The sequence below is a fragment of the Pteronotus mesoamericanus genome, unplaced genomic scaffold (assembly GCF_021234165.1).
Source record: "Pteronotus mesoamericanus isolate MK-2021 breed Mesoamerican mustached bat unplaced genomic scaffold, CSHL_Meso_final contig_94, whole genome shotgun sequence".
NCBI classification, from domain to species: domain Eukaryota; kingdom Metazoa; phylum Chordata; class Mammalia; order Chiroptera; family Mormoopidae; genus Pteronotus; species Pteronotus mesoamericanus.
Window position 1 is genome coordinate 45950260 of NW_026555285.1, and position 12874 is coordinate 45963133.

General features: G+C 39.0%; 1 protein-coding gene across 7 annotated transcripts in view; it reads left to right on the forward strand.

Annotated features, from left to right (window-relative positions):
- Positions 1-4040, forward strand: part of MBNL2 (muscleblind like splicing regulator 2) — a 150551-nt gene extending 146511 nt beyond the window's left edge. For 2 of the 7 annotated variants that reach the window (XM_054586487.1, XM_054586486.1), the window contains one exon: positions 1188-4036. In XM_054586487.1, coding sequence (XP_054442462.1) covers positions 1188-1202 — 15 coding nt within the window. In that variant the 3' untranslated portion in view covers positions 1203-4036. Of the gene's footprint in view, positions 1-1187 lie in introns of all 7 variants that reach the window. The other 5 variants (XM_054586489.1, XM_054586491.1, XM_054586493.1 and 2 more) reach the window with 4 other exon arrangements.
- Positions 4041-12874: the final 8834 nt, after the last annotated feature.

The window sequence follows — 12874 nt, forward strand, 5'->3', positions numbered from 1 at the left end:
ATAAATATTTAATATAAATAAGTTGTATTTTTATCAATTCCTTGCATATCTGTACGTTCCAATAAAATAAAGGACACTCATTTATTTCATGAAAGAAACGATTTGAATATTATACTAAAACTGTATTATGTAAAAGTGCAGAAGCACCCACTTCAGGGGAAAGTATCCATATGTATGACTTCTAACATGATGGGACACAAAATTATACCTGTAGAAATAAGGCTTTTCTTGACAATTGGATCCCAGTGAGCAGAAATATTAGCTGACTTTGCCCATAAAGAATTTTTTACTGGTTATTTCCTAAACAAAGACTCTTGACTGTTTAATAAAAAAAATCTTGTTTATTTATTGTACAAAGTTTGGTCAAGCATTGCACAGAGAATAAATATTTTTGTTGGAATGTGTTGAAAGCTTAGCTTTTAAGCTTGACATTGGTGGGCTGGGTCACACAGGGTCAGCTTCCTGTCCTTTGCAAAGGTGCGGAGCTGGAAATGAACTTAGGGCTCAAACTCCAGAGACAACGGTTTGCATTTGAGAGTTTAGCTTTATCTGTGCTTTGGGATTATTAAGAATATTTTAACGGCTTTATTAGAATATTTTCCCTTTACTATGGGACACTTACAAATTCCCTGAATTTGAAACTTGTTGTTGTTATATCTTCGGGAAAAAAATTACTTTTGATGGGAACACATCTTTGAATTACAAATGCAAGTTAATAAATAAACAACGCCATTTATTGTATATTTTTAAATATTTATATTTAAAATTTATGAAGAATTTTTCACGTACAAACTACAAACTCATTCTGTCATTAGACTTCCTCGATCACCTTAGCAAATATTAATTGAAGGATAACGTGAACATACAATAGAGAAATATGAAGCGAACACTAAAAAAGGAAATTAGGATCTAAACACTGCATGTCCACGTATATGCTGTCACGGTTACAGAAAATACTGTGCATCTGAAGCATCATTCTTTCCACTGGCCACATAGCATAAGCGCTTAAGCATACATTTTTTCAGCATGAAGGGTGGGGATTGTACAAAGTTATAATTGCATCAAGATTATGAAAAGTTGAAAAGAATTCCTATTTTCAAATGTCTGTTTTCAAAAGGTAGAACTTAAACTCATGATTTTCCCACACAGAAGAATGTCTAAATCACACTTATCTTTTTCTTTAACAGATAATTCTGAAATAATCAGCAGAAATGGAATGGAATGCCAAGAATCTGCATTGAGAATAACTAAACATTGTTACTGTACATACTATCCTGTTTCCTCCTCAATAGAATTGCCACAAACTGCATGCTAAATAAAGATTTAGTTCTTCTGGACAGAACACAACTCTAAGAAGCTAGTGCTGCTATATCATATATGAGTATTAAATATGGTATGCTTAGTATATTCCAACCTAAGATAGTTAACTACCTGAGACCAGCTGTGATGTTTAAAGACATAAAGGATAAAGTTTACTTTTAAAGGGTTTCTCAACATAGTTTCTGTCCTAGGAATATTGTCTTATCTCCATAACTATAGCTGATGCAGAAAGTCCAACCAATTTACTCATTTCGACTCAGAATATCTCAAAGTTAGCAATAAACAAATAGCATTAGTTTAAAAACCTATTCCAAGGGCAGGTTCGATTCCAGCTCCAATTACTGTCATTTCATTTTCCCACTGGATCAAAGGGTATGTTTCACTTCTTGACATGAATGCTGCCGCAAAGACGAGAAGTGAAGTAAAAAACTGATACCTGTCCTGCAGGTCTAAAAGTTGAATGGAAATGCAAGCACAAGTACCAGGGGACGCATCGAAGTGTGGTATTTGGTTTGCCTGGAGAGGCCGTATTGAATCATGTGATTCTAGAATAACATTAACTAGATTGAAAAGAAACTTTGCACGGTATGAGCTTCATACCCCACCAAACAAAGTCTTGAAGGTATTATTTTACAAGTATATTTTTAAAGTTGTTTTATAAGAGAGACTTTGTAGAAGTGCCTAGATTTTGCCAGACTTCATCCAGCTTGACCAGAACGAGAGGCCCTGCCGACGGTCTAATCTGAGGGATTAGTCTTTCAAACTCACCGTCCTTTTGCCTGTCACAGAATAACTCTTCTAAACTAAAACCTAGTCCAACAAGGAAGCTGTAGGTGAGGAGATCTGTATAATATTCTAATTTAAGTAAGTTTGAGTTTAGTCACTGAAAATTTGACTGTGACTTTAATCTAAATTACTATGTAAAACAAAAAAAGTAGATAGTCTCACTTTATAAAAAATCCATTACTGTTTTGCATTTCAAAAAGTTGGATTAAACGGTTGTAACTGACTACAGCATGGAAAAAAATAGTTCTTTTAATTCTTTCACCTTAAAGCATATTTTATGTCTCAAAAGTATAAAAAACTTTAATACAAGTACATACATATTATATATACACATACATATATATATACTATATATGGATGAAACATATTTTAATGTTGTTTACTTTTTTAAATACTTGGTTGATCTTCAAGGTAATAGCGATACAATTAAATTTTGTTCAGAAAGTTTGTTTTAAAGTTTATTTTAAGCACTATCGTACCAAATATTTCATATTTCACATTTTATATGTTGCACATAGCCTATACAGTACCTACATAGTTTTTAAATTATTGTTAAAAAAACAGCTGTTATAAATGAATATTACGTGTAATTGTTTAAACCATCCATTTTCTTTGTGAACATATTAGTGATTGAAGTATTTTGACTTTTGAGATTGAATGTAAAATATTTTAAATTTGAGCAGCACTGCCTGTTCTGAAAACTGTATCCATCAACCATATCCTTTTTTTTTTAGAAAAAAGAAATTCACCATTTTAATTAATGTTGGTCAAAGTCTAATGACTACCTTATATCATAGATTTGATAACCCTATCAAAAGAAATCACATTCTAAGTGTAATCTTACATAGCGCTTGTATCGTTACATTTGTTTTAATTTGTGGGAAAGTATTGTATCTAACCTGTATTTTTTTGATAGTTTCATCTTTATGTATTATTGATATTTGTAATTTTCTCAATTATAACAATGTAGTTATGCTACAACTTGCCTAAAACATTCAAACTTATGTTCTTTTTTTCTTTTTTCTTTGTTAATTCACTTAAACTCATTGAATGCATAGTATACATTACTAAAGGGTAAATTATGTGAATCACTGAAATATTTTTGTAGACTAATTGTTGTAACATTGCCTTTATTGTTTTCTTTTGTTTCATGATTTTGATGTTAAAAATTATTAGCACACAACTATTTTCAGCCCTTAATAATGGAGCATCAAAAACATCAGCTGCATCCCCAAGCAAATATAGAGGACTGTATTTTTACTATGATATCCATTTTCCAGAATTGTGATTATAATATGCAAAGAGTCATAAATATGCCATTTACGATAAGGAGGAGGCAAGGCAAATGCATAGATGTACAAATATATGTACAACAGATTTTGCTTTTTATTTATTTATAATGTAATTTTATAGAATAATTCTGGGATTTGAGAGGATCTAAAACTATTTTTCTGTATAAATATTATTTGCCAAAAGTTTGTTTATATTCAGAAGTCTGACTATGATGAATAAATCTTAAATGCTTTGTTTAATTACAAAAACAAAATCACCAATATCCAAGACATGAAGATAGCAGTTCAACAAATACTGCAGTTAAGAGATGAACTCGTCACTTGTATGGGAACTACATTTCACTCTTGGTTTTCCGGGTATAATAGCACTTCACTGAAATATTCTTTCAGCCATACCACTGGTAACATTTCTACTAAATCTTTCTGTAACACTTAAAGAATTCATTCATCACCTTACAGTGTAAACAGGAGTCTAATTTGTATCAATTATATGTTTTGGTTGTAATATTCAGTTCACTCACCCAATGTACAACCAATGAAATAAAAGAAGCATTTAAAAGGATTTCTAATCTTCCTCCTTTTTGTGTTGAGACAGATTGATAATTACCCAGACAAAATGGTTTTTACATTCACAAAAGACAACATGAGGTAACTTCAAAGGAGAGCAAGCTCTGGTCTTCAAATGGGAGATTGACGGTTTCTGCTTTTGATTGGCTTTTTAAAAGTAAGAAAAACAACGTAAAAGGATCGCTTTAGAAGTTTTCTTAGTATTCTTTGAAATTTAAAGTAAAAATAAATCCCACCACTCAGCATTCTTCTTCAGGATTCTGCCTGAATATGAAGAGATGTGAACATCAATAACCAAATGGGGAACAAAAATACAAGTTTCCTTAACAGACAAGAAAGTGGCCGGGAATCCATAAGACAGGCTTCCGAGAAAGGCCTGATTGGATGGCACGGCCTAGGCCCGAGGCCAAGGCAGGAGTCTTCTGTGTACACAGCCTGGCCAGGTGAACCAAGGAGACAGCAGCAGCTGAGCATCGTACCTGAGAGCAGGGGTTCGGCGGAGGGGGAGTACCTCCTCAGACTCCCTTCCTCAGCCCTTTCCCAAGGAAGGTGCTATTAGCTTTGCAATGGGAACACTCCTTGTCATGCAAGGACTGGCAGGAATCGCCTCCTCTGTGGGGGAGAGAAGGCTTTCTCCGTGTGGCAGGTTTAAAGCTTTGGGCCCGCTGGGCGGTTATGGTATCCCAAACGAGGGTAGAAAACACAAACATTCAACACATCAGGCATATCCCAATACAGAAATAAACGCACTTGTATTTTTAAACTATGTCATCAGGGATTTCCAAGAGTAAAAATACTTTCGCACATTTGTGGATATTTAAAAGACGGGGTACATGTTTGCACAAGCAACTTTTTTCCTGTAATGCAGAAGAAAAGTTGTCATCCTCTCTGCTGCTCCTCAGAAGAAAACATCCTCTGTTAATAGTAAGTTGAAGCTGCCAACTTTAGAGAATGAATAGTTAAAACTCTAAGACAGACTGTACTGAAAATTTTTCACACTTGGTTTCATGAAGTGTAATTTTCATCAGTAGACCAAGTTTTTATGGGACAACACCACAATCAAAAGTGAAACTTAGGGGGAGTTCCAGTCAAGATGGCAGCTAGGTAAATGCGGTACCGCATCCTCCCAAACCACATCAGAATTACAACTAAACTACCGAGCAACCATCATTCAGAACTGCCTGAAACCTAGCTGAATGCAAATCCTACAACTAGGGCCTTAAAGAAGAAGCCACATCAAGACTCGTAGGAGGCGCAGAGACATGGAACCGGCTGGTTCCTCTTCTGTGGCAGATAAAAACTGGGAGGGATATCTCACTGCAGAGGTCCCCACTGAGGAGTTAAGGGTCTCAGGCCTACTCCAGGCTCCCCAGCCCAGGGATCCAGTACCAGGAAGAGAAGTCCCCATAACTTCTGGCTGTAAAAACCGGTGGGGACTGTGGCTGAATGAGACGGACACCTTCTGGAGTCCCAGGCAGATCCTCTTAAAGGGCCCCCCACACACACACTTACTCTGACTCACTCCCTCTGAGCTCCAGCACTGGGACAGCAGCTTAAAAGGCACCAGGGTCATATGGGGAGGAATTGAGTTGTCCATCATCGGGGCAAGAGCTGGTGGGGGGAGGGGGGACAGCTTTCTGCCAGGAAAAAAGTGCCAGCAAGACCATTGTTTCTTTCATGAGCCCTCCACCCTCCAAGCCTATAGGCAAGCACCATGTCTAAGCTCCACCGAGCTGCCTCACACTGTTGGCCCAGTCCTGGTGATGCCCTGAGACCCAGCCCCATCCAACTTTCAGTCACACCCAAGCTGTTTCCAGCCACTTTTCCATACAAATGGCCTGTCTTGGCTCACGCTTTAGACTTTCCTAAAATTTCTCAAACGAGCAGCATCTGACCTCAGCATGCCCTGTACCTCATGCCAAGTGGCCCCAGACCTGGCACTAGTAGCAGCTGGTCGCAGTTTGCAGCTTGGCCTCACCTGGGTACCTCCCACCCCAGCACACATAGCAGCCATCTGCAGATTGCTTTGCAGTTCATGCCGGGTGGTCCCAGGCAGAACACAGGCAACAGCTAGCCTTGGCCTACACCACCTGGAAAGCCCCAGAGCCAGTGCACCCAGTGGTCAACTTCAGACCACACTGAAGCACTGCCCAGCCACATCCACAAGCAATACACTCAAGAGGTAGACTCAGCAAGCACTGGAGTAAGTCCTGCTCTGTGGAGCAGGCCCCGGCACAGCTGGTCCTCCATGGTAGTGGCAGCCAGTTCTTGCAGCCAATTGGCCTGAGGGTAAATCCCTCCTATTGACATGCCAACAGAAATCAAGTCTCAGCTACAACAGAAGGGTGCACACAGCCCACAAGGGGTAGGGAAGGTGCACCTGGAGTGCTCACCTTGAGTGATCAGGGAGGCCGTGCCATGGGGCCCTACGTAATACCAACTTCATAAGGCCACTCTGTCAAGCTCAGGAGACATAGCAGCTCTGCCTACTTTGCAAAAACAAACACAGGGAGGCTGCCAAGTGAGAAGACAGAGAAACATCCCAAATAAAAGAACAGAACAAAACTCCAGAAAAAGAAGTAAACAAAATGCAGATAAGCAATCTGCTCAAGGCAGAGTTCAAAACACTGATTATAAGGATGTTCAAAGAACTTATGACTTAAACAGCATGAAAAAGGGCACGGAGACCATAAAAAAGAACCATTCAGAAATGAAAGAGACACTAACTGAAATGAAGAATAATTTACAGGGAATGAACTGTAGAGGAGATAAAGCCAAGAACCAAATCAGAGACTTGGAATATAAGGAAGCAACAACTCACCCAATCAGACAGCAAAATGAAAAAAGAATCCAAAAAAAATGAAGGTAGTATAAGAAGCCTCTGGGACAACTTCAAGTACACCAACATTCGCATCATTAGTGTGCAGGAAGGAGAAGCAAGAGAGAAAGCAAGAAATTGAAAACCTATTTCAAAAAATAATGACAGAACACTCCCCTAATCTGGTGAAGGAAATAGACACACAAAGTCCAGGAAGCTCACAGAGTCCCAAACAAGATGAACTCAAAGAAGCCCACACCAAGACATATCATATTAAAATACAAAGGTTAAAGACAAAGAGAGAACCTTAAAAGCAGCAAGAGAAAAGCAGTTAGTTAACTAAAGGGAACCCCCATAAGACTGTCAGCTGATTTCTCAACAGAAATTTTGCAGGCCAGAGGGGACTGGCAAGAAATATTGAAAGTGATAAAAAGCTAGGACCTATAACCAAGACTACTCTACCCAAGAAAGCTATCATTTAGAATCAGAAGACATATAAAGAGCTTCCCAGACAAGAAAAAGCTACAGGATTTCATCACCACCAAACCAGTATTACATGAAATGTTGAAGGGTCTTCTTTAAGAAAAGAAGATAAAAAATATGCACAATACAATGGCAATAAATACATATCTATCTATGATTGAATCTAAAAAACAAAATAAATGAACAAACAGAACAGAAACGGACTCCTAGATACAGAGAGCATTTTGATGGTTGTCAGATGGGAGTGAGGTTGGGGGGTGTGTGTAAAAAATGTGAAAGGACTAAGCAGTAAAAATTCATAGTTACAGAATAGTCATGGGGATGTAAAGTACAACATAGGAAATATAGCCAATAATATTCTAATAGCTATGTATGGTGTCAGATGGGTGCAAGATTTATCAGGATGATCACTTAGTAAGTTATAGAAATGTCTAGTCACTGGTGTATACACCTGAAACTAATATAATATTGTATATCAACTGTAATTGAAAAATAAAAAATAATTTAAATAAAGAAAAAATAAAATGAAATTTAAACCTAAGAGGATAAAACTAAGAGGATAAAGCATAGAAAACATTTAAATACAAAATATTAGTATTCTATCATTATCTTTCAATAGAAAAGTGTTATTTCAGTTTTTGGAGGCCCAAACTAAAACTAACGTTTCAAACCCAGAAATACATTCTTTACTTTTAATCAAAGTTCTTTTGCAACACTTTAAAAAATTTAGAAGCAGCCATCAAAGCAAAATGCAGTCTAATGTTCTGATATTTATGAGAGGAAAATACTGACTTGCTAAAGATTGACTTTTTCTTCCCCGCAAATATCCTACTGTCTCTGAATTATTAGACCTTCATTGCTGGTAGATTAGTCTAGATCCACAGAAATAACTCAGTCACTATGAATAAGTATGATTCATTCAAAAGGAAACATATTAATGACTTCTCCACATGTTCTTAGTGGGGGTGGTATATGGCAGGAATGAAGATGGAGTAGAATTGAGAATGTTCATCAGGGATGTACTTATGTGCCAAGCTCTATGCTAAATAGTCTACACTGGTTTCTAATAAGCCTATCCTGTCATTGGAGAGAGTTACTAATAACTGATAGCAAACTTTAAATGCTACAGTGATGCTTACCCAAGGTACATAAGAGATTCTGCAGCAACTCTCTCTCAACATGAACTTTCAGTGTCTTCCCTTGGAATGGCCAGGTCCGGCTCAGCTGAAAACATCCGAGTGATTTCAATCTCATGACCAATGGTCATGCAGCCTCACTTTCATCCTCTGGTTCAGCTACTTTGAAAAATGACAACCCACCCATTTGAGGAGCCCCTTTACCCTGCAATGTAAATGTCACATGTACTACTGAGCCTATATTTTAATCGTACTATTTCGGACATCCCCACCTAATTTGGTGAAAGCCATATAGCTATTTTCATGAAATAGGGTATAACCAGTAAGTAACTTTCTTTTGTTCATATACACTTTACATAATCCTTAACATTATGAAAGAGCTATTATACCCATAATGTAAATGAGAAATCAAGACTCATAAAAATTAAGTAATTCTTTCAAGGTCACATACAGCAGCATAATGCTCAAGCCTGGCTTGTCGTAACTCAATGGTCATGTGACAACAGCTTTATTTGTGGTACCCTTCAGGTCAAAATTTCATATAAGAATTCAAACTAAAGCATTTATCTAGGTTTCAGATGAAGCTATAATAAGAATCCTTTACTAGTTTACAGAAACAGGTTTTCTTCTCTATCACAAGAATATGATTTATGAAATGTTTTTAAGCTATAGACTACAAAGTACTTTCCTAGCTTTAGGACAGAGCTTAATTCTTTATTAGGACCAGGGCACCTAGAAGGAACATTACATTGCACCATCTCTCCAGTATTATTGAGGATTTTTAAATTTTTTTTAAAATCAAGCTTCTATGTGGTTCTCTTGAAATAAAAACTAATAAAAGCCACCGAATTTTTCCCAATGAGAATATGTCATTAAGTCATGATGAAGCAGCCCCTGAAAAGATGTAACATATTACATATAGCCAGAGAGAATAAATTGCTGGATAAAGGTCACACGTGGATCATGTACCCCTAAAACCCAATTATGTCCAGAAAGTCTGAGAAGTGCTACGGTCTGTCTGGGACTTTGGCATATATAAACAAAGGAAGACATTTGTTTATCAGTTGTCATGTATAAAGTAAAATGATCTAAATTGAAGGAATCTAACTTTTCTTTTACTAGAGAATGCTTCCTTCAAACAAAACGTTACCCCAGAAAACTACACAAACGAAAGCGTAGCAAGATGCTCCAGGTGCAGGGGGCTCTCCATTCATAAGATGCAGCCCAGAGATGGAAACCCACTTGCTGAAATACAACACCCGTGGCTCTACAGAAGAAAAGCATATTCAAAGCAACACATAGGCCCTGGCCAGGTGGCTCAGTTGGTTGGAGCCTCATCCATACACCAAAAGGTTGAAGGTTCAGTCCCCAGTCAGGGCGCACAGCAGAAAATCCATACTCCCTATCCTGGCCAACAACATCACCAACCGCATCTAATATCACATTCCACTGTGCTAACTTCTCTCCGACCCCTTGGATCTCGTTTTTGCTTCTCAGATACACAGGGTCCTTGCTGCCTCCCGTCCTAGTCCTTTTGCCTTAAATGTGTGTCTTCTCCCTCGGGGCATGGCAGAATCGTTTTCTTCTGAAGAAAACAGCGCCTCATCCCAGCTGTTTCCACCTCACCACTATGTTTATTGCCTTCATAACACCTGTCACACTGTGTAATTACATTGTTCACTGTAGTTTATTTGCAATAACTGTTCTCTCATTGGAGTCTAAGCTCACCACATAATCCCTCTGCTAAGAACAGTGTCTAACACAGTAAGTGTTCAATGAGTATGAGTTGAAGGAACAACTACTAAAACTGTGGTGTCAGAAAGACAGACATAAGTGAAAATATATATATAAAACTATGAAATTCAAATAGTCTCTCAAAACCTTGCCTATACCCATTCTACATTCTTGGCTAAGAAGCTAAACAAACTGGAGATCCTCTCACTGAACAAATATTTTTGTACCACAAAATGCTAGAAAACAAGGAGAACACAGAGCCTCTATTCTTGTTAGATGGTAAGCAATCTGAAATCATCACAATCTAGTTACAACCTAGCTAGAAAAAGAAAAAGAAAAGAAACATGGATGAGAACAAAATATATGCACTGAAGTTTTTCATGATAAATTGCAAATTATTCCACCATCAGTGAGTGGCACAGGAAGTTAGTGAGGGCTAGAGAGGTCACTGAATGCTCTCCAGAGGAGGACTTTCTTGAGATGGACCCTATGGAGTAGTAAATACAGTATTTGGCAAAGCAAGAAGCATGTGAAGCAACAAGGATGCAGATAAAGTGGTCTTTGATTAGAATGGACGGGAAGTCTACACTCAGGGGAGCCAGAGGCATGCAGAAACAGAAGGGGCATCCCCATTTTTGAGACAGCCACACCCCAGAAAGGATGACATAACATGGCAGCTGCTGCAGTGCGCTGTCCTTCCGAAGGAAGCACTTCCTCCCCGGTGTCTAGGAGTGCCACAGCTGTTGCCCTCAGTCGTCATCTGGAATCGCATTGCCTAGGGAGAGCTGCCTTGTCCAGAGTGGCGCTCTCTCTCACCTAGCACGCCCTTGTCCCACTGATTGACAAAGAAGCACGAAGGCCCACAGCTTTGCCCAACTAAGGGGATTTCGAAGGGCCATCCCCAGCTCCCCGTTGGGTGGGCTGAGGCCTTCGCGGACGCTGTATCCCAGCACAACCTCTCCCTTTGCCCAGGATGCCTCCTTCCCTTCCACACGGCCTGGAATCTCCACCTCGGAGTCGGCTTCCCTGGGAATCCGAACTGTGATAGGCAACTCGACCACTTATTAATTCACTATTCAAGCATTTGATTTCCTTTCAAACTGATGCAAGAAATATATTTAAAGTCACGATTTCATTATTTTTGACAAAATAATCTGCCTATCATAGTGTCTTGCCTGAGAGAGTGCTAAATTAATCATAGAAAAAAAGGAGAAGAAGGAATATAAAAATGATAGTATTCTCTACTTCGGATTCCAAAAACGGCAAATTTTCACATACTTTATGGGAAAATGGAGCTTTTATTTCTAAAAGGCGCTAGTGAGTCATGTTTTATTTTGTTTAAATCTTTTCTTAGCCTTATTCCTCACCCCTGTGTCAATACTTCTTTGACGAGAAACTTTAAAAAAAAAAATTGGTTCTCATGAAGGCCAAGTACCTTCACATAAGATTAAAACTAAATGTATTAAGTAAATGTGTTTCGTGAATGCAATCCTGGGACCAGATTTGGCTGCAGAATGCAAGGAGACTAAAACTCCAGAATGTCGCCTTATCAATGCATCAAAGTCATTTTGAAGGTAACTGAAGTGGTTCTTCTCTACCTTTCATGGCATTTGCAAGTTGAAGTGAGTCACTCTTGGGAATTAATGCAGTTTATATGCACTATTGATAAAAGCCTCCATTAAGACAGCAGGGAGTAATTAAGAAAACATACAAGTAATCAATGTTGAGATTAGTCCAACTCCTTTGGGTCATCAATATGTTTTGAGTAAAAACCACATATTGGGTGGTTTTGCTCTGGTAAAAATCTTTACAGAGATCAGTTAACATATTTAGTGCATGAACTGATGACAAGCTGAGGACACAGAGACTGGGACTTCCACATATTCTACCCCCAGGAGCCGCTGCAGAAGATGAGAAACTGTGTCAATACGGGGGCCCTTTGCTGATCACTGGTCTGGTCTGACACTAGCCACACGTCACTCTGCACCATTATAAGGCAGTATAGCCTAGTGGTTAGAGTGTGGCAGTGGTAGCCAAGCTGGCTGTGTTCAAATCCTGGCTCTCCACTTCCCACGTGGCCGTGGGCTAGTGAGTGAGCTTTTTGGCCTGTTTCCCTTTTCTCTAAAACGGAGCTGATAATGCCAGTACTTACCACCCACGGCTGTGAGCGTCAAGTGTGTTAACATTCACAGAACCATTAGGACTCCACCTGGAGTGTAAAGGCATTGGCCTAGCTTTGAAAAACAAATCAAACTTTAAAATGTTTGCCATTTGAAAGAAGTTTCTTCATGTGCATCATTTCTCCAAGCCAGGCAGGCTCTCTGCGCTGCTGCTGGGAAGGTGAGCTGGGACCATCGGGCCGTCTCCCCGTGGAGTTAGGTAACCCACGGCCGGCCATCAGACACTGGCGGGGCCCAGCAGACAACTCATCTTTTTACATCTTGCGGTAATGAAACTTCCAGACTTCCATTTCGGGGGGCACAAGAGAATAAATGCAATGAATGAGTCTCTGGAGGAAAATAACAAAGACAGCTGGATAAAATATTTTTTAAAATCTCTTTGAATGCACTGTGGAGCTATCAAGAAAGTAAGTAACACACGGAGGCTGAGTAAAACAAGGGAATAGTTTACCACGGGCCAGCACCAAATCTCCCTTTCGCCCGGTGGCACGTGCTCGACTCCAGAACTTCGGGGTCTCCAGGTGGCACAAGGGACCAAAAGCAAGACTGGGCCTGTCC